This window comes from Lepidochelys kempii, chromosome 24 (genome assembly GCF_965140265.1).
Source record: "Lepidochelys kempii isolate rLepKem1 chromosome 24, rLepKem1.hap2, whole genome shotgun sequence".
Lineage (NCBI taxonomy): Eukaryota > Metazoa > Chordata > Testudines > Cheloniidae > Lepidochelys > Lepidochelys kempii.
Genome location: NC_133279.1, coordinates 7,207,484 through 7,234,919, shown reverse-complemented (window position 1 = coordinate 7,234,919; position 27,436 = coordinate 7,207,484). Strand labels below are relative to the sequence as shown.

General features: G+C 53.3%; 1 protein-coding gene across 1 annotated transcript; it reads left to right on the top strand.

Moving 5' to 3' along the window:
* Positions 1-3,355: 3,355 nt before the first annotated feature.
* On the top strand, positions 3,356-27,436 carry LOC140902911 (hepatocyte nuclear factor 6-like). The gene is made up of 2 exons (XM_073323498.1): positions 3,356-4,289; positions 27,138-27,436. The coding sequence occupies exons 1-2, from the start codon at positions 3,356-3,358 to the stop codon at positions 27,434-27,436; spliced, it is 1,233 nt and encodes a 410-aa protein (XP_073179599.1).

Here is a 27,436-nt window from a genome sequence, read left to right as displayed (position 1 = left end):
ACAGAGGAGAGAGGATTATGAGGGAGGGGGGGCGGAAGCGGGGCATTGCCTCTCTGGGCCAGTGGGTGGGGTTTTTTTGGAGGGGGGGTGGTTGGGGCATTTTTGAGACGCATTGTGCACTAGGTTGAAATGTGTAATGTTGTGTGGGTAGCGTGTGCGTTGCCCTGGGAGGTGAGGAAGTCAGGCGGGACTGAGTTCAGGTTACCAGCTGGAACCCAGGCGATCTAGGGAGCCTGACTCCAGGGCTGTGAGCCTCTACCCTTGACCTCGACCAGCAGGGCCTATGACAGTAGTAGCCCTTAAGCCTCTCCCCTCCCTGTGTGGCCATGAACCTCCCTCCCAGTACAACACCCGGATCTCTCATGTAGCCTCTTCCCTTTCTAACAATCCCCCCCCACACACACACACACCCCAGCTCCCCCAGTTTAGCCCTACAGCAGGCGAGCCCAATGGAAGAGGTTAGTGCACAGATCTAGCTCGTCTGTTTCACACACACTCCCCTTCTTTCTCCGTTCACACTGACCCCACAGGAACACGTGCAGTTCCCGGTCCACTCTCTGCAGCTGTTTTGTTTGTTTTTAAACAGGGAGATGAGCCCATCTTTTAATCCAGCGGCTGGAAATCGGTTGGTTGGTTGGGGGTTTTTTTGTTTGTTTTTTTTTGGACAGGGACAATCCTGCCTCCTTGGCCCGGTTAAAATGCAGGGCAGATTATCCAATTTCCCAGAGCGCACCTGGTGAGATTTGGGGCGGGGGGGACGACACACACATTTGTGGTGTGTCCACCCCACCCCGCCCACCAAATCCTGACTTCCTCCCCACTCTTCACTAAACAACCAGTCTCCCCAGTCTTTCTCTCTCTCTCTTTTTCTACGCTGGCTTCGTAGATTGCTGCATACTGCATTGATTACTTCAGTGATGTCTCTTTGAGGAAAAGAGGGTAAATATTCAGAAATGTTCCATGGAACTTAATACTTGGCGTTTTCCAGGTTGTGAACCATAAAGGCTCCAGCTGGAGAGAAGGATACAGCAGCTGCGGATCCTAATGGAAACCCCCCAGCCCTCCCTTGCAACTGGAGCTTTTAAGATCCTTTGAAGAAACTGCCAACCATGAACTGATTTCTCTTGGTTCCTGTGTCTGTAGCCCCCCGGACTCCCCTTTGCTCGCCTATTATCATTATCGTCATTTTATTAAGATGCCTATTTGAATACACTTACTTAGATCAGACAATAGGATGAATCTCTTCCCATTTCACTGGGTCTGAGATCCATTCACAAAAGGGGGTGAGGATGTTCCCCCAATTAATCTATACACCGGGGGACTCTTGGAGAGTTTTTACTTTGTCCCAGGGCCGCCGGTATCTACTTTTGTAATTGTTTCGGTTGAAATCATTGTGAGTATAAGGGGAGGGGATTCGGATACTACATCTGCATTTTGCAGAACATAGATACAGAGGCTTACCAAGATTTAGAAGCTATTAATATTGTGCACAAAGCTAAAAAAATCTCGCGTTATTGGCTCCGTGGGATCATTATTGGTCGGACAGGAATGATTTTAAAACGGATGAGTCCCGTTTAAACCGCATTTCAGCTCTGTGGCTAATTAAGTGTCCCCTTATACAGTGTGAAAGGTTATGAAACTCTCATAGCTTGGATTGTCACACTTTTTCCGTCTACATATAAGCAAGGCAGAGAGGTGAATATATGTGTGTGATTTATATATTTAGATTTGTATATATTATATATAGATTTTTTGGTGAGTTCTGTATAAGAGAAATCACAAAAATATAGGAACATGCATTTGCAATTTCTATACTATTTAGATTTACATGGGGTTTTTATGATCTCCTACATAAGGTAGGTAAATCACAAAAATATAAGAATGTACACAGTTGTGTGGCTTTATATAGATTTATAACCCAAGCTTCCACATAGACTCTCTAAGTGGGTTTGTATAGATTCATCTATATTTAAATACAGACTCTATATAGATTATTTGTGATCTCATACATAAGAGAGAGGCATTACAAAAATACAGGTAGTATACAGAGGAGAGACAGAGATTTCCTGAAATCCACGAGGGACTTCGCTGTTGGTTCGACGTGGAAGGGGCTCAGATACCACGGTGATGGGCAGCAGTGTAAAGCTAGACAGATATGGTGTATTTATTCAGTTGGATAGATAAAGATATAAATATTTTGGGGGAAGTATTAAATATACATTTTAACCCTGAGCCACGAAGTATTGCAACAAACTGCAAAGTCAATATAATCTAGATTTCCGCACCCCCCCCACGCCCCTTTTCGCTCTGTCGAAGCCGGGCCCGATCGGGTTAAATCAGGTTGGTTGCTGATTGCACATCTGTCAGATTTTAGGCTTGGTGACGTGTGAGAAGCAGGAAAGCGGAGTGTTTGCTAGTGAAATCGATGAGAGTAGCTATGGGCTGGAGTAGGGCAGTATTCTCGGGAGGGAGGAAGGGAGGGAGGAGATCAGTGTGTGTGTGTGTGTGTGTGTGTGTGAGTGTGAGTGTGTAGCAGACACAAAGAGGATGGAACTGTTCTGAGCTACACCTATTAAAACCAGAGGGAGCGAGAGATCTAATCCGTCCCCGCACACCACCAAAACACAGCCGGTAGCTAATTGCTGGAGCCCGCTGCTGCTTTGCAAGCACTTTGCTGGAGATCTCCTGGACTACCCTAAAAGGGCTGAATGATCAGGGAAGAGGAGACCTTTCCTTCCCCTCCACATTCCCGGACACAGGAGCCCCTCTGCTGAAAGCTCCAGGAAGGGGGGATCTGAACCCCTGCTGCTGATTTTCATTTCTTTAGTATTACTCTTCTTGTCGTTGTTGTTTTTATTTTATTTGTTTATATTTTTACATCCCCCCCCCCCCCCCCATGCCTAGAAAAAGCACCAGCCGGCATTAGGTAAGCCAGGTTCTTCATGAACTTTCTCACTTTGATTGGGGTTTAAAGGGAGGGGGTGGGGGGAATCCTCCAGCCTCCCTCCTCTCCCCCCCCTTCCTTCCCCCAAATCCATCCAGCATTGGGTTAGAATGTGTCCAGTTTCTGATCAGTTTGAAAGGGGCTTGTGTGGGGGCTGGGGAGAAATGATGAGCCCTTGTCTTCCTGGGGCTGCAGCCGAGACCAGTGGATGTTAGATTTCCCACACTGGAGACAAGATCTGGTCGCTGAATACAGAGGGGACTTCCCGCTTTGGCTGTCCATCCCCACTGATAAAGGCAGAGAGGTTTCCTCAGACCCCCTTGAAATCTGGCAAGCCCTTCCCCACACTCAAGAACCGAAAGATTAATGAGTCGCAAAGTAGATAAAGAGAGGATGCACTAGCCGGCAGCCATGAATGTCCAGCTGGGTTTGGAGAACACCGGGGACATGTCCAGCCAGGAGCAGGAGCTGATCCATGGCCAAGGCAGAGCTTTACACTCCGCTCTCTCCAGACCGTCTCTGGTGGCCTCGGTGCTGGACGGCAGTGAGTATCACCGAGCCGAGCACCACCTGGCCACCTCTTTGCACCCGGGGCTTGGCTTCGGGGGGGATTCGCCCACCGGGGCCGCCAACAGCTACACCACCTTGACCCCTCTGCAGCCGCTGCACGAGAAATTCCACCACCAGCACCATCACCCCCAGTGCCTGCCGGTGGGCAACGTGATTGGGAGCTTCACCCTGATGAGGGAAGAAAGGGGCCTGGGTTCCGGCGCTAACTTTTACAGCCCTTACCACAAGGATCTTGGCATGGGGCAGAGTCTGTCGTCCCTGCCCAGCCCGAACCTGACCCCCATGCATAGCTACAGCCACTCTGCCGGACACTTGGGCAACGAGAAGATGGTGGCGGCCAATAGCTTCGAAGCCCACCCTGCCATGTTTGGCAGGATCGACCAGCACTTTTCCAGGGAGCTTTCCCCCTCCCAGAACTCCACCATGGGATCCCCCAACAGCATGGGCCAGCACCACTATGTCCATGCCCGGCCGGACGTGACTTCCAGACCCAACCAGCCCATCTCCACCCAAACCACCGTCCTCTCCAGCCAGCTGGAGGAGATCAACACCAAAGAAGTGGCCCAGCGGATCATCGCTGAGCTCAAGAGATACAGCATCCCCCAGGCCATCTTTGCCGAGAGGGTGCTGTGCCGGTCTCAAGGCACCTTGTCAGACCTTCTCAGGAACCCTAAGCCCTGGAGCAAGCTCAAGTCCGGGAGGGAGACTTTCAAAAGGATGTGGCGCTGGCTGCAGGAGCCCGAGTTTCAGAGAATGGCAGCTTTAAGGTTAGAAGGTAAGATATTTTTTATGAGCATGGTCAGGAACTGAGCCTGGAACAATACAGGGATATATGGAGCTGCCTCTTGATTTTGGGGAGAGAGAGAGAAAGAGAGCAAAGGTCACCAGCTCTGAGACTCTGCTAATCTCTTTGCAAACTGGAAGGCCTGAATGAAGCCGCAATGCACGAATAATTACACCCCGAGCCTTTATTGCTTGGTAATACAGATCAGAGCTATTGATTAGAACTTGCAATGTACACGCCCACATTATGGGGGGTAGGGGTGATTGGGTTGCAAAGGAATCTCCGGATGCCTTCCCTCTCCTGCATTCCCCTGTATTGTTTCGGGGTGGTTTCAACATACACACAAGGGGCTTCATCGTTTTTTCTTCACCTGCCTTCTGCCCTTTATGCTGGTAAAGCCATTTTGTCACCTCACCCTGCTCCTCGTGTTGCCATGGTGTGATTGAATGTCTCAGCCGCGCGATCAAGATGGAGACCTTGTTCTCAATGGTGGTGTACCATATCCCATGGCGTGGAAGCCTGAGCCAAAGCTGATGGGAGTCTCCACTGATTTCAGCGAGCTTTGGATGGGGTCCAAATAGCACTGAAGACAGTGATGTTTCTGCGCTGCTGTTATTATTGTAGGGTCAGTGGGAGGAAGTTGTAGGGGAGAATCTCCACAGATGGAGGATTTACAGTGCTGCCCCCTTGCAACAGATGGGAGGGGACGGCCTTTTTCATTGACCAAAACCCCCAAGATTTTCTAAAGTGCGGGCCGGAATTTCAGCTGGTATAAACCAGCGTGACTCCCATTGGCTTCAATGGCACAATCCTGATTTACGCCAGAGTCCTGGTTAGGCAAGCCAGGCTGGATCAATCCCAAGGCCCATCTATCCTAGTATCCGACTGGGGCCAGCACCAGATGCCTCAGAGGGAGGTGTAAGAAACCCTGCAGTGATGTGACAACCTGGCGTAGGGGCTTCTCCCCCTAATAGTCTAGAGCTTGACTTAAGTCCTGAAGCAGGAGACTCTTAAGCATACGATTATCATTAAATGTGTGCTTAAGTCCCATTAAAATCTAATATCTAACATTAACTAATATCCTTTTGTAGGGAGGGACTTTGCTGAATTGAGGCCAGTTGAGGATTTGACCCTTATCCAAAGCGAGGCTCCTAAATCCCTATTTAGGCTTCTAAATAATTGGCCTAAATTTTTTTTCCCCCAGCTGTTACCGCTGGGAGCTGGTGAGCGTTTAGCGCTTCCAAAAATGAGACTATTTATTTAGTGGCCTCAATATGGATCTAGGAGCCTAACTGTCGTCCTTCATTTTGAAAAATCTTGGCCCAAATCTTGGTGGCTGGTGATTCTTCAGATCATCACTGCAGTTCAATGAGTTTGCATGGCTGTTCGGAATGATTCTGCTTCTTTTATGTTCCTTTCTCCTTCATGCTTGCGAGGCTCTCCCGTCATCTTCAGAAGGGATGGTGCGGTTGAAAAACGAAGGTTAAAAGATAAATCCAATGCGAGGCACTGGCTGTGTTTCAGGCTCTCAGCCTGGTCCCAATCTCTCTGACTTGCCTCCCGGTGAGCCAGTTAGCGTTGGTTGTGTGCGTATGTCTATTAAAAGCCATGTGACAACGGCCTTGGCCCCATCATATGACACAGCAGGGCCCTGCGATAACAGCTTCTCTTTGCTCGTTAGCCGCTAATGATGCTGTTGGGAGGCTTATGGCTCCATTGGGAAAGGGGAAACAAAATGGGGGTGTTTGTGGCTGGTGGGAATGATATTTAGACACCCTAGGACTCTCCCAACCCCCGAGTTTTATTGCCGTCTCTTAGCAGAAGGAGCAGGCCTGGGCAATAGGAAGCAGGGCAGGCTCAGGGACTGAGCCATAGCGTCAAGTCCCCCGGTGGCTGCCGTGAGCTTTAGATCCAGCGTTTAGTTATTTTCAGAGGCATCTCGCTCCAGTTGTGTGCTGTGCTTTCCGTCCTCCGGCTCCTCTCGTTTTACCTTGATCGCGGCGCGAGACGTTGACAGTGTTTAGTCCTGCCGGGGCTCGTGGGAAAGCAGAGGGCTTCTCTTGGGTGCGGTTCCCCAGAGAAATCCTAGGGCTGGGGACGGCTGTGGGGGCTGCACTAGCTGCATGAGGCCTTTCCTCACCTCTGATTTCTAGCATTGACTAAGAAAGCCATTGGCGTGGGGTTCTTGTCACAGCGCCCAGGCCCTGAGGTTAGCACCGTGAAGGCCGAGGACCAGATCCTGTGATGCCGAAAGCATGGCAGAGGGGTGGTTGGTTGTGTTGTCCTGATCCGACTACTGAGCCATGCAAGCTGCTGTCCCCGGACCTGTCAGAGCAGCCTCATGGCTGCTTAACATCGGGCAGCAGTGGCTGTCTTCGATTGTGTCCCCTCTGCTGTAGCAGGGTGGGCAGCCGGGAATGAAGCTGTCCAAGAGGCGTGGGGGGCAGAGAAGGGTATAGAAGGCCCCGCTGCACACCAGCCCCCAGCTTAACCCAGCAGTGGTGAATGTTGTGAGTGCATTCCTGTGGGCTTGTGTTGCGTGATCTGGCCTGCGGACGGTGACCCTGGTCTGCATGCAGGCAGCCACTGTCGCTAGGGCGGAGTTGGTGAGCACCAGGGAGTTAGCTGCAGCCCTGTGTTAGCAACGCCGTTTGGCTGGGCTAAGAGAAGTGTTCGGCTTCCCGCTGCATTGGCTGGAGGGGTAGGCTTGGGGCAGTAAACCTCCAGTTTGCAATTCCTATGCTCCCTGGACTTGCAAGTTTGAACCCCAATAGAGTTGACTCATCTCCACCCTTCTGGGAGAGACACACTGAGCTCTACGGGGCCTGTCGCCCTTTGGATGATCCCCAGAGAAACCCGGGTCTGTTCTGCATGGATGAGAAAACCCGCCCAGAGAAGGAGAGTTGCCCTCACAGATTTTAAGGCCAGAACGGCTCCGTTAGATCACCCAGTCTGACCTCCCGGAGCACAGCTGAGTTCTAGCATCTCTTCCAGGCAAGCAGCCAGTTTTGATCTGAAGATATCAAGAGATGGAGAATGCACCACTTGCCTTGGCCGGCTGGTCCAATGGTTAGTCATCTGCACTGTTAATAATGGGAGCCTTTTTTTGAGCTTGGATTTGTCTAGCTTCAGCTTCAGGCCATTTGGTTCTCATGCTGCCTTTTTCCACAAGACCAGTGGTTCTCAACTGGGGGTATGCAAACCCCTGCGGGTGTGCAGAGGTCTTCCAAGGGGTACATCAACTCAGCTAGATATTTGCCTAATTTTACAACAGGCTACATAAAAATCACTAGCGAAGTCAGTACAAACTAAAGTTGACAGGGGTTTCAGACCCCGAGCAGGAATGTCTACACTACAATTTTTAGCCCCCCAGCGCAAGCCCAAATCAGTTGACCTGGGCTCTGAGAATCACTGTTGTGGGGTTTGGTCTGCAGTGTAGACTTACCCTTGGTCTCTCCCCATAAGGCATTTTCTCCAGTCCTCAAATAATTTTTGTGTCTCTTCTTTGCCCCTTCTCTAAGTGTTCAGTATCCTTTATAAACTCTGGTCACCAGAACTGGCTGCAATATCCCCATAGCAGGGAAATCCCATCCCTACTCACTACTTCCCTGTGTTTACGTCCAAGTATGACATTAGCCCTTTTTTTTCCACAGCATCACAGTAGGAGCTCATGTCCAAGTGTTTGTCTCCTATGATCCTTAAATCCTTTTCAGTCACTGCCTTCAGAGCCCCGTTCCATAGCTATGGCCTCATCTCTGCGGATTCAGTTGATCCCTCCGCCACTGTTCAGCATACTGCAGGCTAGACGGTTGTTTCCACCCCAGAGGTGGCTGCCTACCGGTGATTTATGTTATTATTTTTGGTTATGCCGTAGCGCCTCGAAGCCCCAGTCATGGACCAGGCCCCCACAGTGTCCAGTCCTGGACAAACATGGAACAAAGAGCGGGATCCGGCCCCCAATCCAGTCTTGTTGCCTCCACTGAGTAAGAGCCACCCATGAGATCAGCCCCTGTGCTTTGGGCTCTGAGCTGGCTCAGCGAACGTGGGAGACAGAAAGGACCTGGGGGTCTTCCTGTGCTGCTGACTTTGAAGTTGTGCCCAGCGTGGGGCCTGGTGGGATTGTGCCCTTATGCAACAGCACACACGTCCCTCTGCCTGCGGCCCACCAGCAGCTGTGCTCACGTGGCGCCATTACCGGTGGGAAGTGAGCTGCAGGGAGGCATTCCGGGGGATCAGGATTGGGGTATGGAGGCAATCCCTATTTCAGGAGGAGGCGAGACTCCAGATCTCTGGTTGGGGGAGGCTGCAGATCGTTGGGCCCGGGGAGGGAACTCAACATCAGGTATTTTTGCCAGGTACTTTTTGCCAAGAGAAGCCGGGCTCGCCGGGGTTCATGGCGAAATCTTGACTTGTGAAAGGGGGCCCTCCGTGCCGAGGTACCAGGTTTTGCACAGGGATTGTCCTGCAATGTAAATCGGAAACTTTGCACAGATCCGGTTGCACCACACGCAGTGACACATTTCCAGAATGTGTCACTCCCTGTAATAAAGTGGGGCCGTACTCCTGGGCTCTGTTCCTCCCCCTGGCATGTGGGGCCCCCTGGGGAGGGCACTTTCACCTCTCTGGGCTTCTGCTTCCCCCTCCTCTCCAGATGAAGATGATCACTCACCCGGAAGGGTGGTGAAGGCTGACCAACGTTTGTAAAGCACTTTAAGGCCCTGGGATGAAAATGGAGCATAGGTTTTGTGCCACGCCCCTGAGGCAGGGCGATCTTCACCTGGGAGGAATAGAAAAGTTTTTATGAAATTTTAAAACCAAACAAAAACTTAATGGGATCTCCCCCCTGCGCACGCGCACATGCTTTTTAATATACATTTTCCCGTGCTGTGTCAGGACAGGAGCATGGAGCCTGGGCCTGAGAGCCAGCAAATGAAACTGGCTAGACTTAGGTAAAGCTACTTTTGCTGTCCAAAGCTGAGTGAAGTCGAAATCAGAGCATCCGTGATGAAAGTCAATGGGGGGGGGGAGGAGGTGTGTGTGTCCTAGGGTTTTATATTGCTGCCCATCACTGTGACATCAGAGCACCTTCCCCATAAAATCAATAGCGTGATATATTTAAACAGAAAAAGAGAGGGAGATTATTTAAATCAGTGGTTCTCAAACTTTTTTTCCCGCAGACCACTTGAAAATTGCTGAGGGTCTCGGCCAGCCACTTAATGATCTTTCCAAATATTGATTGTCCCGTTAGCTCACTATTGTAAAGGGCTTTGGATAAAAGCGCTACATAAAAAAATGAATATTAATTAACTTTTTTTTGTTCTACAAATAAAAGCACACAACTCATATTTTAATAGCAGCAGTCTTACCTTTCTAATACGAGGGATGTGCCCTCTTTCCCCCCCCCCCCCACGGCAGCCCCTGAGCTGGGGGTGGGAGGGAGGGGGGTCTCTCCCTGGCCGCAGCAGCCCCTGAGCTTGGGCAGGGAAGTGGGGGGGGGGCTCTCTCCCTGGCAGCCATAACCCTGGAGCTGGGGAAAGTCGCCTCTTTCTCTGGCCGCCACAGCCCTGCACATCCCAAATTCCCCCCGCCCCCTCTTCTCACCACACTACCCCCTCCCACCTACTCCCTATTCCCCCCCAGGCCACCACCTCACCTTACATGTGCGTCTTCTCCAGGATCCAGGCACCTAATTAGTGGAGCCTCGCCAGCACGGCTCCACTAATTAGGTGGGTGGCCCTTCATTCTTGTGTGCGGCTGCCCAGACAGGCACCTTAGAGGGAACTGTCCGCGGACCACAGTTTCGGAACCTCTGGTTTAAATACATTTAGGTGCCGAAAGATGCAGATTGGCGCCTAGGGGGAGTTTCAAAAGTGCCCACCGGCATGTTCAGGTGCCTAAAAACCTTTACAAATCTGTCCCCGGGCCTTTTTAAAAGATGACGAATGCTTTTAGGCACAAGCACCTGGCCCCATGGGCTCCTGAGGTCTGACTGGGGCTCCTAAGTGCTATCCCAATACAAACAGTCAGTAACAGGTGCCCTGGTTTTCAGACGCCCATCTTGAGACCTTGTTTTCGGAAGGTGGGAACTCAGGCCCCTGTAAGATGTCTCAGGTTGAGCTTCCAAACTTGCTAGTCCCTTTTGCAAAATTCTCGGCCTTAAGCGTGTCACTTTTAGTACAATCAGCTGTTACCATACTATGGGATTGCAGGGAAGGTTGTTTGGGTTTTTTTTTTTAAATATTGATTTAACTTGAAATGAGTCTCTCTTTAGTGTAGCTAGATTATTCCTATTGATTTGAAACTGAGTCCCTTTACAGGTACATGGCAGATACACAGGGTCCAATCCTGCTCGCGCTGAAGTCAGTAAGTGTTGTGCTGTTGACTACAATGGTGGCTAGCTGTCGCAAGATCCAGCATCCCGGACTCCTGAGAGTAGCGTTGCTGAGTCCACTGCGATTACTTGCAGGAACAAAGATTGCGGGATTTGACCTGTTGTACTGCCAACTCTTTGCAATTTTATTGCGATGCTGTTGGGTTTTCTTAAAGCCCCAGCTCCTGGAGTCAGGTGATGATGTAAGAATCTTGCATTGCCGATGACTTTTTTTATTATTATTTCTAACCTTTGGAGTTGTAGAGAGAAGCTTGCAAATGTGGCTGTTAAAGGCTCCAAGAGGAGATGACAAATAAAAACAACCCAGGATTTATTCTAGTTAAAATTCCACGCCTTTAGATCCAATCACGTGATTTTTTGGGGAGAAGGCATTAACTCATGTTGTTTGATTGCTTGTGGTGGGCAATACTAACTCCCTATAAATTAATAGCTTTCCTGAAACAGTGGGAAAATTACAACTAGACATCAGCTGAGATCTTATTAATTCTGCACCATTAAAGTCTATGCAGGTTTTGCCATTGACTCTAAGGAGTGCAGGATCAACCCTTTAGAGACTAAATTTAAAAACGAACTTGCGGGACTTTCTCTGTTTCAACCTAAGGCAGCCCCTTTCCAAAACTGAAGGTGATCTGACATAGGGCTCCTAGAAGGACAGCGCTTGTTAGGAAAAATACAGTAATACTTAGAGGCCGCTCCTCTGCCTGAAGAATACATAATAAAAAGTCGGCCCACACTAGACCTTAATGTGCGGTTTGAGCTTTTTTCCCAGCTTCCTTAGATAAATGTGCTTTGGATTTACAAACAACATGCAATTGTGACGAGGCTGTCAAAGGGGCAGGTACCCTGCCTAGCCTGAGCCTCCAGAAACTCAGACTGGTCTGGTGCCTAAGGTTTGGGACTGGAGTGTCTTTTTGTTCCCGTGTGCAGCACCTAGCAAGTGGGGGCTGGGGTCCAGCCAGCCAGAGCGCTGAACGGGGGTTCAGGAAGTCAGGGATCCTGCCTCGCCTCCTGGGCGAGTCACTGACCCTCTCTGTGACTCAGTTTCCCCTCCCACCCTTTGGCTTGTCTCTTTAGCTTGTAAGCTCTTTGAGGTAGGGACTCTCTCTCTCTCACTGTAGCAATAGGGTCCCAGTCTTGACTGGGGACCGTAGACACTACTGTAATACGTCTCTGGCTACGTCTGTCCTTTGAGAAGGGAGTGTGGTTGAGCTAGCATACTCCCAATAGAGTGTAGCCTGGCTGGGCACGGGCCAGGAGGGGCCAACTGCCCCAATATGATCCTGTCTGAGATAGGAGGCAATACTCAGGGCCCCCAGCCCCTCTGCTCTGTTTTTATCACGCAAGCTCGATGGCAGCTAGCATCAGTATCAAGCTGGGAATCACGCCACCAGCTTGAAGTGCGTCCATACTCTATGTTCTATGTATGTTGCTTGCTGAGTCAACTCTCCGCCCTGGGTGCTACCTCTGTTTAGTCTCCTGAGGGCTGTGATACTTTGGTGTAACTCTGGTTATGGGGATGAATGTGGGGGCAGGTGGGAAGTGTTCATGGCTATCCAGGAGATCAGGGAGGATGATCGGTGGGTCCCATCTGGCCTTTGACTCTATAAGCAATACAGACCAAGGCTATTGCTGTATAAGTAAGAGTTGGATTTTGATTTACTTATGGCCTTAGCTGTGTGAAAACAAATACCGCCCCAGACTTCAAACCCAGGCCAAATGGAGCCATATGCTGGCAACTCATAATCAGTAGAAACTTTAACGCACCAATAGTGGATAGTACGTCTCATCCGTGGTTCTCCAAGGAAGGTGAGTATCGTTAGTCCTGTTTTGCAGATGGGGAAACTGAGGCACAGAGCAAGGCTGTGGGCAAGATGGCAGGTTAGGGATGGAACCCAGGAGTCCTGATTCCCAGGACCCTAGCTACCTCCCACAGCAGTTCTGTAGCCATTTTTCACCTTAACTGTGCTTTACAAACATCAATATGTTCCCTTGGTCCCTCCTGGGGTGGGGCAAACTATGGGATTGGCCCAGCAGCCTTTCAATCAACCGGTGTTTCCTGCCCTTGGTGTTCAGGTCTGAGTCTCTGTGACCCGTCCATCTTCAGGAGCCCAAAATGGGGGGTGCAAAGCGCGATTGTCCTGATTTGGTGGCGTTCGCAAGGCGCAGGGCTCGGACGGCTGGGCCCTAATTCTGGAGAGCGTGTTGGGGAGCAGGAGAGCAACAATCCCCCTGATATGATGTATCGAGGGGGAAACATCGGTCTAGCTCTGTAACAAATGTGCTGGCAAGGCGTCCGTCCCACAAGCCGTTCCGTGCTGTAGAACCCCGCCCCCGAACCCCATTCATGTGACCCGGGCTCGGTGCGGATGCAGGGATCCACACGCAAAGCCCAGCTTCCCGGGCCTGAGACCCCGCTACTTAACAAACTGTACTTTGTGCTGCAGGGGGTAGTCAAATACTGATAATCATGGAATATCAGGGTTGGAAGGGACCTCAGGAGGTCAGCTAGTCCAACCCCATTTTAAAGCAGGACTAACCCCAACTAAATTTAACTGGGAATTGGTCCTGCTTCGAGCAGGGGGTTGGACTAGATGACCTTCTGGGGTCCCTTCCAACCCTGATATTCTATGATTCTATGAAATCATCCCAGCTGGGCCTTAAAACCCTCTCAGGATGGAGATTCCACCACCTCCCTAGGGAACCCGTTCCAGTGCTTCACCACCCTCCTAGTGAAATAGTGTTTCCTAATGTCCAGCCTAGACCTCCCGCCCTGCAACTTGAGACCATCGCTCCGTCGCAAGGCATTATTACTTGTATGGGACTAGAGCCTGGAGACATTGTGAGCGGACACAGAGTGAGAGGCAGTCTCTGCCCCAGAGAACTTAGACAAGACAGACGAAAGGTGTGGGGGGGGGAGGGAAACTGAGGCACCAAGCGTGGACGTCCCACTCCCCAAGTCACTCAAACAAGCCCGCGGCAGGGCAAGGAATAGACCCAGTCTAGTGTCTTAGCCCTTAGATCTGAATGGTGAGTAAAAATGTTGTGGTATCATGGGTAAGTGTGATGAAGCTATAGCGGTATGAACACTCTGCTGTTCCAGCTTTGCTGGGAAAAGGGGAGAGGGGGCTGCTTTGCGGGGGTGTTGCATTAGGGGGTGCACAGGTCAAGAAGGGCATAGACCCCCCCCCACACACGCACACACGCACACTCCTTCCAGAGCCTCCTGGCCTGTGTGTTTCGGTGCAGAAATCCAGGCCCCCCGGGGGAGTCAGGCTGGGCATTCCAACCCCACCTCCGCCGCAGTGTGGCACGGCGCGTCCCCTTTGCAGAATCCGCTCCAGTACGTGAGCCACAGACAAAACACTGGGCCTTGCTGCTGCAGAGGAATCGAAGAGCGAGGCTGGGAATCGACAACAGGGGCGGGGGGCGAGCAGCAGCAGCTGCAGATGCAACGGGGGCTAAACAGAACCAGCTGGAAAACAACCGAGTTGCCCCTGCTCCCACTGGAGCCAGGCCCCTGGTTTGAAGGGGAGCAGCCTGGTGGATGGAGACAGGGATCCCAATTCTTGGGCTAATGCCGGTGTGGCTCCACCGAGGATCCGAGCCAGAGCCCGCTGAAAACCCTGGAGATTTGCTAGCATAAAACCAGGGAGAGACCAGAACTGAGCCCAGTCCGTCAGCCCTGCTCTTTGGAGAGATCTCTGGATCGGCTTCCCCCTGGAAACCAAAACCAGGTGCCGCTCAGGTCAAGCTTCCCCTGCCCCACACATCTCTCCTCCCCACACGACTCACCCCCTTCAGGGGTCCAGGTCTGGGCTCCACAGCCTGGTCGTCAGTGACCCAAAGCTGTTTCCCTCTGATGGCTGCTTTGTGTGAAACGACTTGTTGGGTCTCAGCCCCTGTTATCAGAGACAAAAACATCCAGCACCATGATGATGCCCTTGGAGGGGGGAACTACCTGAAATGGCTGAATTGAAATAAAAAACCGGGGGATGGGAATCTTTGTTTCAAGGCAACTCAAAATGTCCAATGAACGTTGAGTTTTCTGATTCAATGGAAAAAATAGTATTTGGCTAGGAACAATTAGGATTTTGGGGGAGGGAGGTTTTGGTTTGGTCCCCGCACCAAAAGATCCAGTGGTCGCTCAGCATTATTTTGAAGCGCGGGAATATTCCCTGCTGGAGCTCTTTGAGGCTGGAGGAGTATCTGAATTCTGCCCGACGGTCGGTCAGAAGAAGTCATGTAGCACTAGGGTCTTTTCTGGGCCACCTTCAAACACACTCAGAGAGCAAACAGTCTAACAGCTGTCATCCTTCGCCCTAGGAGCGCCTGTGATTGCAGGGTCTCGTAGCACTTTCCTAGCATCGGTTAATATAGTCATTTGCAGGAGAGGAGGGTCAGCACCCCCATTTTACAGATGGGAAAACTAAGGCACAGAGAGGGGAGGGGATTTGCTTGAAGGGACACAGGAGGTCGGCTGCAGAGATAGGAAACCCACACAGGGGATGAGACTGGGAATCCTGAGTTCTGTTCCCACGTGCACCAGTGGCTTCTTTTCTGTGAACTCCACTTTCCCCCTCCGCAAAATGGGGCAAAAGATACTGACCTTGCGGGGTGGGGGGGGCACTTTGAGAGTCTTACTGGAAAGGAGCCGCTATTTGTGGTATTATAAACACACCCCTTTCCTGGAGCTGGGAATAGAACCCAGGTGTCCTGTCTCCCAGTCCCCTCCTGCTCTAACCACTAACCGCGCTCCCTAGTCTAGTATCAAAAATGTAAATGAAACATGCATGTCCCTGAGAGACAGAGCAATTGACTCCTCTCCTGTTTGAATGAGGCGATGCTCTGTAACCTAGACCAAACGGCTGGGGTAAAATCTCAGGGGCTGGGGGCGACACGTGGGAGAATGAAGTCAGACAGCTGGGGACTGGCTGGGCTGCACGTTACCAGTGAGAAAATGTCCCCTGCTAGCAGTGGCTGCTGCTCTGTCATCTTAGGATCTGTGCCAATTCCAGCTGGGGGAGCCATGAGCCGGACTTCAGGGAGCCGGGTAATTAGCGAGAGGGGAGCTGCTCTAGATTTGACGGGCAGGTCGAGTCAGGATGTTGGCTGGGTGCAAACAGAGACAAGAGAGGGAGAGGGGCTAGGGCTGGGGCTGGGGCTTAGGCCACAAGCCTGTCATTTAGGAGACGTCCCAGCTAGGCTCAATTCCTTCTGCCACAAACTTCCTGACCCTGGGCCAGTCACTGAGAGTACCTCTACGCTGCAGTGAAAAACCCGTGGCCGGCCCGTGCCCGCTGATTTAGGCTCGGGTTCAGGGGCTGTTTAACTATTACGCAGATGTTCAGGCTCAGACCCTGAGTGGTGGGAGGGTCCCAGAGCCTGGGCTGAAGCCTTCACCCGAAGGTCTACCCTAAGCGTACGTCTACACTGCAAAAAACCCCTAAAAACCATGGCAACCAGCCTCAGCACTGGGTCTACAGACTTGCAATGGCACTAAACATAGCTGTGTGGCCGTTCCTGCTCAGGTTCTGAAACCAGGCTGGGGGGGCGGGTACCCTCTGGGATGTCTACCCTGCCTTGTGAACCTGTATCTGTGGGACCTGGACCTGTGGACTTGGTGTTTTCAAGCATCCATGCTGCGTTGTAAACCTGGGTTTGCAGCTGCTGGACCCACGTCTTGCAGCGTACACACTGCCCTGTGCAAACCTTCTGGCTCGGGTCTGCGGCTTGAGCTGCGTCCGCACTGCAAAATGGCAGGGCTTTGATCAGAGTTTCAGCGGGACTCAGGCTCAGACACCCCCCAAGACGGGCCATAGGATATGGGTCCTCAGGGGTTGCTGACCCACATCAGACTGATTTGTGTGGCGATGGATAGGTGGTTGGGGCTCAAACCTGAGTCTGACCCAGCTTCACAATGCAGTGTAGACGCACCTAGATCTAGCTCCTGGGGGGGGGGGGGCGGGGTGGCTGCAGAGGTTTACGCACCCCATGTCAGCTGAGGATGCAGACAGGACCAATGAGTCAAATCTGCCCAGCCCTCCATCAAAGTGGCAGCTGCTCCCAGCCAGAGCAACTCTGAACATTGGGCAAAGAGAAGCCCACAATCGGGAGAATTTCATGGAGGGACACGGTGCAGATTTCTGGCCTGGTGGCTTCACGCTGAATGGAGAGCGGCTCCTGCAGCCGGGCGATCCCCAGTGCCCCATTAAAGCAAGAGAGCGGGGTTTAGTGATTTTAGCAGGGAGAGCCAGCATTCCTGGGTTCTAGTCTCTGGTCTGGGAGGGGAGTGGTTCCTAGTGGTTCATAGATTCATAGATATTTAGGTCAGAAGGGACCATTATGATCATCTCGTCTGACCTCCTGCACAACGCAGGCCACAGAATTTCACCCACCCACTCCTGCCAAAAACCTCTCACCTATGTCTGTGCTATTGAAGTCCTCAAATCGTGGTTTAAAGACTTCAAGGAGCAGAGAATCCCGTGCCCCATGCTACAGAGGAAGGCGAAAAACCTCCAGGGCCTCTTCCAATCAGCCCTGGAGGAAAATTCCTTCCCGACCCCAAATATGGCGATCAGCTAAACCCTGAGCATATGGGCAAGATTCACCAGCCAGATACTACAGAAAATTCTTTCCTTGGTAACTCAGATCCCACCCCATCTAATATCTCATCACAGGCCATTGGGCGTATTTACCATGAATATTTAATGGTTAGAGCAGGAGACGTGGGCTGGAGGACTCCTGTCTTCTGTTTCCAGCTCCTGAGGGGAGCATGAACTAGCGTCTGGGCCTGGGATCCAGGACTCCCGGGTTTTATTCCTGGCCCTGAGTCTCTGCATGCCCTCAGGCAGGAGCATCCCCCTCCATTTACCCATCTCTCCTAACACCCCACAGTGCGGGGCTGGGAAGCTCCATGACATTCCCATGGAAAGCACCAAGTAATGTTGCAATACCTGGGTCCATTGTTTCGGCGGGGCTGGGGGCTGGGTACCAGATGGACGTGGCAGGGATGCAGACTGGCGAGCAAGGCAGGTGCCAGAGCCCATCCATGCCACAGAGACCCAGGCTGCCATGGGGGAAGGGAGGAGGAGAGAATTCCTGGCTGATTTCCAACCTCCCCTGGGGTGCTTTATTTAAGGGAAGCCATTGATTTTTTTCTCTCTCTCTCTCCTCCTTGCAGTCAGTCAGTCAGTGACAGTCACAAGCTAGTATTCAATAGCCCACAATTCCCTGCGCCCGATTCCCCAGGGGGGCTTTTCTGCAAGGGCAGCATTGATTTTGGATTTGCCAAAATTCGCCCCCTCTTTTTGCATCCCTCCCCCAGCCTGTGTTTATCCTCTATGCAAAGCGAGAGCAACATTCTCTACGGAGGCGAGTCCCTGGAAGTGGATTCTCGTTCACACGGTGGCTCTGGGAGCGGCCTGAGAGTGGGTGTATTTACAGGAGTGGCGAATAAGAACTGGGCCCAGCTGAGAGACAGTGTCAGCAGAGATTCTTCCTCTCAGACACCTTAAAACCCAACCTGGCCATGGCGGCCGGGTAGCCACGGAGCCATGATGGAGGCCATATTGCTGGAGTCCCGGGCCAGCCAGCCTTCCTCTGGGGGCTGGAATCTCCATCCTTAGAGGTTTCTAAGACCCAGCTTGACAAAGTCCTGGCTGGGATGATTTAGTTGGGGTTGGTCCTGCTTTGAGCAGGGGGTTGGACTAGATGACCTCCTGAGGTCCCTTCCAACCCTAATCTTCTATGATTCTGTGAGAGAGATCAGGCCCTTTGGACTCAGCCATATCTTCTCCGTGGGCCAGCGGCTGTTTTTTAGCTCGGTAAGGTTTCGTATCCTAGCGAAGATGCCTAAAGGAAGCGTTGGCTGTTCCCAGTGTTTGTTCTCCTTCAGGGCTGGGGAAGTTCCCCCAGCTATGGGTCTTTTAAGGCTTGGGGGCTGGATCCAGTTGGGAAAGGATTGGCCATGGGGTTTTCGGGGGGCGGGGCCAGGGAGAGCAGGAGACGTGACCTTAAACGACAGCAGGTCGTGTGGGAACAGCGGAAGCAGGTGCAAATTAAATCGGGAAAAGAGGCCACATGGAAGGAGCATGATCCACCACTGAGTGCAGGGGGCTGCCCCAGAGAGCAGAACTGGCCCTCCTGGGCGTGAAGGTTTGGGACCTGGTGACCATTGCCCTGACCCAAAGTGTGTGTGTAGGAGGGATGCTGACTGGGGAGCAGCGTACCCCCCCACCACCAGTATAAATGCCCGCGAGAGGAGCAGGGCAGCCAAACGTTCCCAGACGTGAAGGGGAAAGGTTGCATCCTTTCCTTGGGCATTGACTCTCCCAGCCCCTCGCCCTTCCCGGAGGGTGGGGGCCGGTTACCCCGGTGCCCCTGTGTCCAGAGAGGATCCTGCCGATCTGCCTGGCCTTTCCCATTGCCATGGCAACCCCCGGTGGGCGATTTATCTCGGCAGCGTGATTCATGGCCACGCTCCCTCGTTGCCTGCGTTAACCTTGATGTCACCTGCTCCACTCCCAGCATCTCTGTCCTGGTGTCTAGGTACAAGGACTAGAGCAGGGACGATGTGCCGGACCCCCACCCCGCCCCAGCACGAGGGGCACCGAGAGAACAGGCTGCTCTGGTCCTTTGGGTGAATCGTAGCAGTAGGGCCACCACTGGAGCCGACCCAATGGGCTTTGGGCACCTAAATCACGTAGGCATCTTGGGATCCCAGCCTGGAATCTTAGGGCCAAAATCCCCCTCTCAGTCACACCCGTGAAATGAGGAAGTCAGTGACCTTACACCCAGGAATCTGAAGGGAGCTCAAAGCCCTGACTGAGGTCAGGGGCCCGTCGTGCCAGGCCCTGCCCAGACACACAGTGCCCGAGGTCAGGGGCCCGTCGTGCCGGGCCCTGCCCAGACACACAGTGCCCGAGGTCAGGGCCCCATGGTGCCGGGCCCTGCCCAGACACACAGTGCCCGAGGTCAGGGCCCCATGGGGCCGGGCCCTGCCCAGACACACAGTGCCCGAGGTCAGGGGCCCGTCGTGCCGGGCCCTGCCCAGACACACAGTGCCCGAGGTCAGGGGCCCGTCGTGCCGGGCCCTGCCCAGACACACAGTGCCCGAGGTCAGGGCCCCATGGTGCCGGGCCCTGCCCAGACACACAGTGCCTGAGGTCAGGGCCCCGTCGTGCCGGGCCCTGCCCAGCCACGTCCCCGTCCTGACGTCTAGACAGACAAGTGAAGGGTTATTATACTCATTTTAGCGGCTGGGGAACTGAGGCCCAGACAGAGGACGTGACTCGTCCAGGGGAGCCTGTGGCAAAGCTGGAATCAAGCCCTGGTTTCCCAGTTCTACTCCAGCCCCATCACCACGAGGCCAAGCGCCTGCTGGGGACTTGCTGTGTATTATAGACTAAGGGCTTTTAGTCAAACAACTCGCCCTGACTTCGCTAGGCGCTGGGCTGAGTCCGGCTTTCAGGGCTGACCCTCAGCCCCTAAGTACTTTCAGTGTCCCTACGCCTCGCGACCTGCCAGGGCTTTAGACCTGGCGCTCAGCGGCTCATCCTTTCCCGTGTTCAAGCCAGTGCCGCAGTCAGAGGGAACCCTGCCCCGCTGAGCTCCACAGGAACTTTGCGTTGATTTCAGTGGGGCGCAGGACCTTTGGGCCTGATTTCCGAGGGATGCTGAGCCTCCCCCCAGCTCCTGCCAAACCCAGGGGGAGTCGCAGATGCCCAACACCAGGGAAAAATGAGGCCTTTGAATTTCTGCCTATCCAGCCATCTTGTGAATTTCCAGCTGTGGGCCCATTGTGACATTACCAGCAGAGCTGTTATGGGGAATATGCTGGTGGGAGAGGGGGAGCAAGTGGGGGCCGGGGGGGAGTGAGACTGGGGTTGCAATCGGCTCTTAACAAGAGCAATACGCAAAATGAGGTGGGGAGAGAGACAGAAAAGCAGGAGAGTTTCTTTGCCAAGGGCTTTGAGATCTTCTGATGGAAGATGTCCTGGAAACAAAATCTTGTCCCCTGGGCTCTCTCTTTCTTTGGAGCCAGTGGGGCTGGTCGTTGCGGGGAGGCTGGGTTACTTGGCTAGGAGGAGATCGGTCCAGATGGACAGTTCCTGTCATCCCATTGTTACTAGTTAGAACTAGGGATTGTCACCAGTATCACCTCCACCCACCCCGGACCCAAACTCCTCCCCATCGAAGTTTGAGGGTGTTCAAAGCCTGGATCTGAATTTTTGTGGCTGGCACCCATCTTGTGTCAGACCAGTCTTGGGTGGGGTCTTTATGTACTAAGACAGGAGACAACCCCCTCCTCCCGCCACACACACACAGAATAGCTGTTCACCTATTCGGGGCCTCTTTGGCTTTGAAAGGGGCATCTGGCAAGAGGATGCCTTGTGTGATGGTGACAGGGTAACGGCTGCCCCTGTGCACTAGAGCAGCTGGTTTGGCTCGAATCAGGCACCCTCAGGGCCGGATTAAGGCAGAGGAGCGATGGGCCCCAGCTCCTGCCATCGTTCGAAGGGAGCAGGAATGAAGCTTGAAAACGTGACTGATGCCTGCCTGAGTTCGCAGCCAGCCTGAAACGATAGCTCCAGGAGGCATGAGCCCCGTGAACTGCCCCATTCTGCTTGACTCTGGAACCTGCTGCAACCTCAGTGAGAGGTTTGGGTTACAACTGGCAGAGCAGGGGCTTCATCGGAACCAGCAGAGCTCAGCCCCCGGTCCCCTGCTGAAGGAGACTATGCTCCTTTCAAGCGTCCCTCAGGGCTGCTGAGCAAACCCCAACCCCCCCCCCCCCCGCCAATTCCATCCGTGGCTGCTTCAAGCCCGGCTTGGCAAGGGTTAACGTGAAAGAGGCTGTTGCTTGCAGACGCGCTGCTTGGATCTGATCAATATTTTCTATCAGCGCGCGGCCCCAGACGAGGAGCCAGGCGGGGAGCGGGGGTGGGGTGGGGGCTGGTTGGGGGTGGGGGCACAGCAGGAACTGGGTGGGGGAGGAGGGAAAGGCAGGGCCCTCATGTTTCACAGCCGTAAGACAGACACATAGATCATCGCTGGATACAGTGGTGCCATTGGGGAGAGAAGCCTCTGTACAGCTGGCAGGGGGGGCGCGTGGGGTAGGAGGCTGGCGGGGGAGCGAGGGGGTGTTGCATCACGTGGTATGCTGCCACCGGTGCCCTGGTGCCACTGGGTCACAGGTGTGCCAGGGCTGACAGAGACGTGTGCAGGCCCCGCTTACACCGGTAAACCAGCAGGTGCATTCTGGGTGGGTGTGCTTGGCATGCAGGGCAGTGTCGCCAGCTCCCATGCCGTTTGGTGCTTAAAGTCCCAGCTCCTGGAGTCAGGTGATTCTGTCAGCTGCAGAGAAATGCTTGAAAATGGGACCCCGAACGGCTAGGACAACAGGAGCCAAATCAGAAGAGCCTCGGGCTTGTTGCTGGCTTAAAAATCTCATGGTTTTTAAGGCAATCTCAGTGCCATGGCAGGTTCTACCCGCATGGGCTGGGTTTGCTGGGGGGCACTAGCTCCCTTCTGTGGCTGGCTTTACAAAGAGGAAGTTTAACTCAAACTAAAGCATCCAGCCCTCCAGCTAGTCCTTCCTGTCTCTACCAGGCCTTCGTCATCCTCACCGCTGATTTCAGCCCAGCTGCAGCCTCCGTCTGCAGTTGTCCCGCTAGGAACTACAGAGTCACCTGTTTATCCTCTAGCAACTGACTGAGGTCCTGACTTTGGGCATGCCTGGCTACTAAACCAGGTCCAAGGACAGCTGTGCTCAGGTCCCGGAGCCAGCCTTAGAACAGGATTGGTTGAGTGGCTAAGGAGCAGTTCTGCAGACAAGGACCTGGGGATTACAGTGGATGAGAAGCTGGATAGGAGTCAGCAGTGGGCCCTCGTTGCCAAGAAGGCCAATGGCATATTGGGCTGCATTAGTAGGAGCATTGCCAGCAGATGGAGGGAAGTGATTATTCTCCTCTATTCGGTACTGGTGAGGCCTCATCTGGAGTACTGCGTCCAGTTTTGGGACCCCCGCTACAGAAGGGTTGTGGACAAATTGGAGAAAGTTCAGTGGGGGCAATGAAAATGATTAGGGGGCTGGGGCACATGACTTATGGGGAGAGGCTGAGGGAACTGGGCTTCTTTAGTCTGCAGAAGAGAAGAATGAGGGGGGATTTGATAGCAGCCTTCAACTACCTGAAGGGGGGTTCCAAAGAGGATGGAGCTTGGCTGTTCTCAGTGGTAGCAGATGACAGAACAAGGAGCAGTGATCTCAAGTTGCAGTGGGGAAGATCTAGGTTGGATATTAGGAAAAACTATTTCACTAGGAGGGTGGTGGGTTCCAGAAGCACTGGAATGGGTTCCCTAGGGACGTGGTGGGATCTCCATCCTTAGAGTTTTTAAGGCCCGGCTTGACAAAGCCCTGGCTGGGATGATTTAGTTGGGGATTGGTCCTGCTTTGAGCAGGGGGTTGGACTAGATGACCTCCTGAGGTCCCTTCCAACCCTGATATTCTATGATTCTATGAAGAAAAGGAGGACTTGTGGCACCTTAGAGACTAACCAATTTATTTGAGCATGAGCTTTCGTGAGCTACAGCTCACTTCATCGGATGAAGCTGTAGTTCACGAAAGCTCATGCTCAAATAAATTGGTTAGTCTCTAAGGTGCCACAAGTCCTCCTTTTCTTTTTGTGAATACAGACTAACACGGCTGCTACTCTGAAACCTATGATTCTATGAGTGACCTTCAGGTTGGCCCAGTGGTTAGGGCACACGCCTGCTTTTCAAGTGGTGCCATTCCCTGCTCTGCTGCAGAGTTGGGCAAGTCACTTGGCCGCTCTGTGCCTCGGTTTCCCCCATCTGCACAAAGTGGGTGATCGCCCTGCCCTGCCTCACAGAGGGGTTGGGAGGATCCGGCCATTAACGATCACGAGGTACTCAGATACTAGGGTATAGAAGTGGTGCAGCAGATATAAGAGACAATGGCCCGGTGACCCTCTGCGTTGCTCAGACGTTTGCCTGACGTCCCCTAGCCTCAGCTGTGCTGTAGGATATGGAGTCGTAAGTGCTTAGCTGGCCTTGCTGGGTCGCAGCAGGTCTTAGCTGGGCCCTGTCGATCCAGGAGCCTGGCCCATGAAGCACTGGACTGAGGACTCCCAAAATAGTTCTGCCTGTCTTTCAGACAGGATCTGTGGCTGAATACGGCAGCATTTAACAGCTCACCCCTGCCCACACGCACACACACCCCCGTCGGCCTCTTGCTCATTACTGGGCTCCCTGGGCCCATCCCATCCATCACCCACAACGCGCCTCCTAAAGTGCCTGATGCAATATTCATGGCGGGCGGCTGCTCGGACTAGGCTCGAGTGAAGTGAAGTGACGGTTCTCATGCATTATTGGTTTCCTGAGCTGTGAACGGCTATCGACGCCCGACCTGAAGCCGGGCTGCGGTTACTCCCTCGGAGCGGGTGGGGAGGCCACTATAATATGTGTCAGGCTGCGGTTGCATGGGGTGTGGAGGGAGAGGGTGGTAGCCCTTTAAATAGTCTGCAGGCCCTCTGCCGGCGCTCACCAGGTTCTGTGTTTTCACAGCTAGCCGGAGTAGCAGCCTTGGTAGCAAGGTCGGGCACAAGTCAATGTCCAGTACGGGCAGTGGGCGGGCAAGCTTCAGCGCTCTGCCCCCCGATGTGTTCATTTTACCTGCTCTTCAGCGGCTGAGCTCATATCTGGGGTAGGCCTGCTAGGCCCCATGTTCTGACAACTCCCCTCCGCCCTGCCCTAGACACCAGCCTCTCTGGTCCAGTCAGCCACTGGCAGCTCTACCGAGGTGGACAAGGGAAGGGCAGGGGGTGAAATAGATGAACCATCCACACAGCTGGCACTAACATAGACCCCCGCCCACTGGGACTTAGCCTGACCCACCCCTGCACCCCATCCAACCAGCTCCTCACTTGGTCACTCCAGCATGGGGCTGTATTTGAACCACTGGCTTCGAGGTGAAAGGTTCCGCCTCCCACTTATGATTAATAATAATAACTCGTATTATTAATTGTATTGTATTAGCACCTGGTAGCCACAATCACAGACCAGGATCCCACTGTGTTAGGTGCTGTACATTGTTATTGCTACTAGGTGTATTACAGTAGCAACCCCGCACTGCAGTCACGGAGCAGCACCCTGTTGCGCTAAGGGCTGTCCAAACACAGACCAATAAGAGATTGTAAATTCTGTGGGGTCTTTTCGTTCAGTGTTCCTACAGCACCAAGCGCAATGGGGTCTGTTTCTCCCCACTGCCCCTGCTGGCTGCCAAGAAGATGGCAGGGATCTTAAAGCTTCAGCCATCCAGGGATTGTTAATGAAAACAGAAGATTTGTTTAAAATGAACGTGCGCAAGGCTTTTACTACATGCAATCAAATTCGTTCACGTTAATGTTTGTTGGACTCCTTGGCCAGGCGCCCAGCTCTGTCTGGGTCTCTGGCATGGATTCTGGCTTTGCAAAAATACCCTGGGGGTTTAACATTGTGATGGAGTTGAGTGAACCATCTGCAGAGAGGACCGTCTTTTTTTTCTTCTTCTTTGCAACAGCTGTAATTTTGTGGCCATCCCCAGAAAGAGGCAATGGGCCTGAGTCTCAGTCACTCAGTCCCTATGCTCATGGAAGCGTTGCAATGGTTTAAAGCCATCTTTGCGTCCCCCGTACTCTGGAGCCTTTTCCAGCTAGGTGTATTTTAGAGCGGCCTCAGAGTTGCTCTAACTTGCGCGCTGCTACCTGTGGCCCCTGGGAAGCAGAGAATAGCCACGCTGAAATGCCTCCCCTTATGCCAGCTCCACATTGGCCAGAGAGACCCCTGCACTGGGGTCCTGTCCATCCCCTTTAAGGCCCCTTTACGCTGCCAGAGCAGAGACCTTGAAGGGTTGGGCCCACCAACTCAATGCCAGCTGGGGAAGCTGCTATGCAGGGGAATTCCCTGTGGGAGACATTGAATATGGGGTAGGAGGAAGGGGGTGTTGGTCACAGTTTTGTGGGCCGTCTACCTGCGATTTGGGTTGTAGGTTCAGGCCAGGTTGTCTCTGAACTGGTTGTCCCATCCCCAGTTACTTCTGCAGCCTGGAGCCCACCGTGCCCACAAACTGAACCCCAGCTGAGAGCTGCCCTGTCCTGGTGGGGTTAGATGGGTTTTCCATTCATTCTAAACAAGGGATTTAGACACATTTTCCATGTGTCGACCCAGTGTCGCCGCAGCCAGCGTTCCTCCCAAAGTCCCTTTCTGAGGACCCCGACGGGGGAGCGATGTGTGGAAGAGTTGTTATGAAGAGTTGGATGGGTGTTCTTTTATCCCCCAGTTAGGCCTAATATCTCTACACAAGTTCTGGTCCAGTCTTACACAGCTCTGGCTCAACGGGCATGATCTGAACTCAGTCCTTGAGTTATATCAGGAGACCTGTTTGTTTGGACAAATTCAGTCTCCGTCTGTCTCACTTCTGCCCCTTTGCCCACCCGCGGTTCTTGTTTTAGGTCGTCCTGACATCTTCTGAGCTCCCGTTCACTCCCTGCAGCTGAGCTGACAATTAGGGGAAACTCATAGGCCCGGCTATGGCAGCAGAGTGTGAGTTGTTGGGGCAGGGCCCGGTTCTCGCTGGGTGTCCATGCGGCGCCCAGCACCCCGGGGTCCTGAGCCCAGTTGCAGGCTTGTGTGATATAAGTTTGCACTGGTGTAAATGACTGCACACGGTGCAGGGCAAAGGAGACTCATCCCCGGAGGAGAGAGGAAGGAGACTGGGACATGATCTAATGCCGGGGGCGAGTCTCCTTTGCCCTGCACCTTATGCAGTCATTTACCCCAGTTCAAACTTATATCCCATATATTCCCCCATCGGCAACTGCGAGGTTCTGACCCCTTCTTCTGAAGCAGCTGGTACTGGCCCCTGTGGGAGGTGGGATAGCCGGCTAGCTGGACCTTGGTTCTGATCCAGCCAGGCAGTCCCTATGAGCCCATGAGGTTGGTCTTGTGGTTAAGGAAACCTGGATCAGGGCCGGATGAAATTCCCATCCCCTGCCAGGGGATCAGGCGTGCCCTGCTGGGACAGACACCCTCCTCCTTCAGGGCAAGCGCCAAATGGGGGTCAGGAGGAAACTTCCCGTGGGGCGGGTTATCCCTTTGCTGCAGGATTTCTTAGCAGCTGGGAAGCTGGACAAGCCCCTGCGCTAATCCAGTCGGGCAGGTCCCCCCCGAGTTGAGCTTGTGGCTGAGGATCTGGAGTGGGGCCGGGGGCTCCAAGCAGCATGTGGGAAGCTTGCCAGGGCTGGGGGTAGCCGGAGGATTCCAGTCTCCGGGGTTATTGGCTGGGCTGGTTCCCTGGCTCTAAACCCACCCCACCCGCCTAGCTTCAGTGCCTCTGGGCAGCCACTCCCCACCTCTCTGATCGCGTCTCCTCTTCTCTCCTTCTGCCGCAGCCTGCAAAAGGAAAGAGCACGAGCAAGGCAAAGCCGACAGAAACCACGTCCCTAAGCGGCACCGGCTGGTCTTCACGGACATCCAGCGCCGCACGCTTCATGCCATCTTCCATGAGAACCAGCGGCCTTCCAAGGACCTGCAGGTCACCATCGCCCAGCAGCTGGGCCTGGAGCTCTCCACCGTCAGTAACTTCTTCATGAATGCACGGCGCCGCAGCCTGGACAAGTGGATGGAAGAGGGGCGCCCCCCATCCTCGGGCACCCACGCCTCTTCTGCCATCACTTGCACCAAAGCATGA

Bases quoted from the DNA above. Each gene is read 5' to 3' on its own strand.
- LOC140902911 (XM_073323498.1), top strand. From the start codon at position 3,356: ATGAATGTCCAGCTGGGTTTGGAGAACACCGGGGACATGTCCAGCCAG. The intron at 4,290-27,137 runs GTAAGATATTTT...CTTCTGCCGCAG, and splicing joins GGCAGCTTTAAGGTTAGAAG to CCTGCAAAAGGAAAGAGCAC.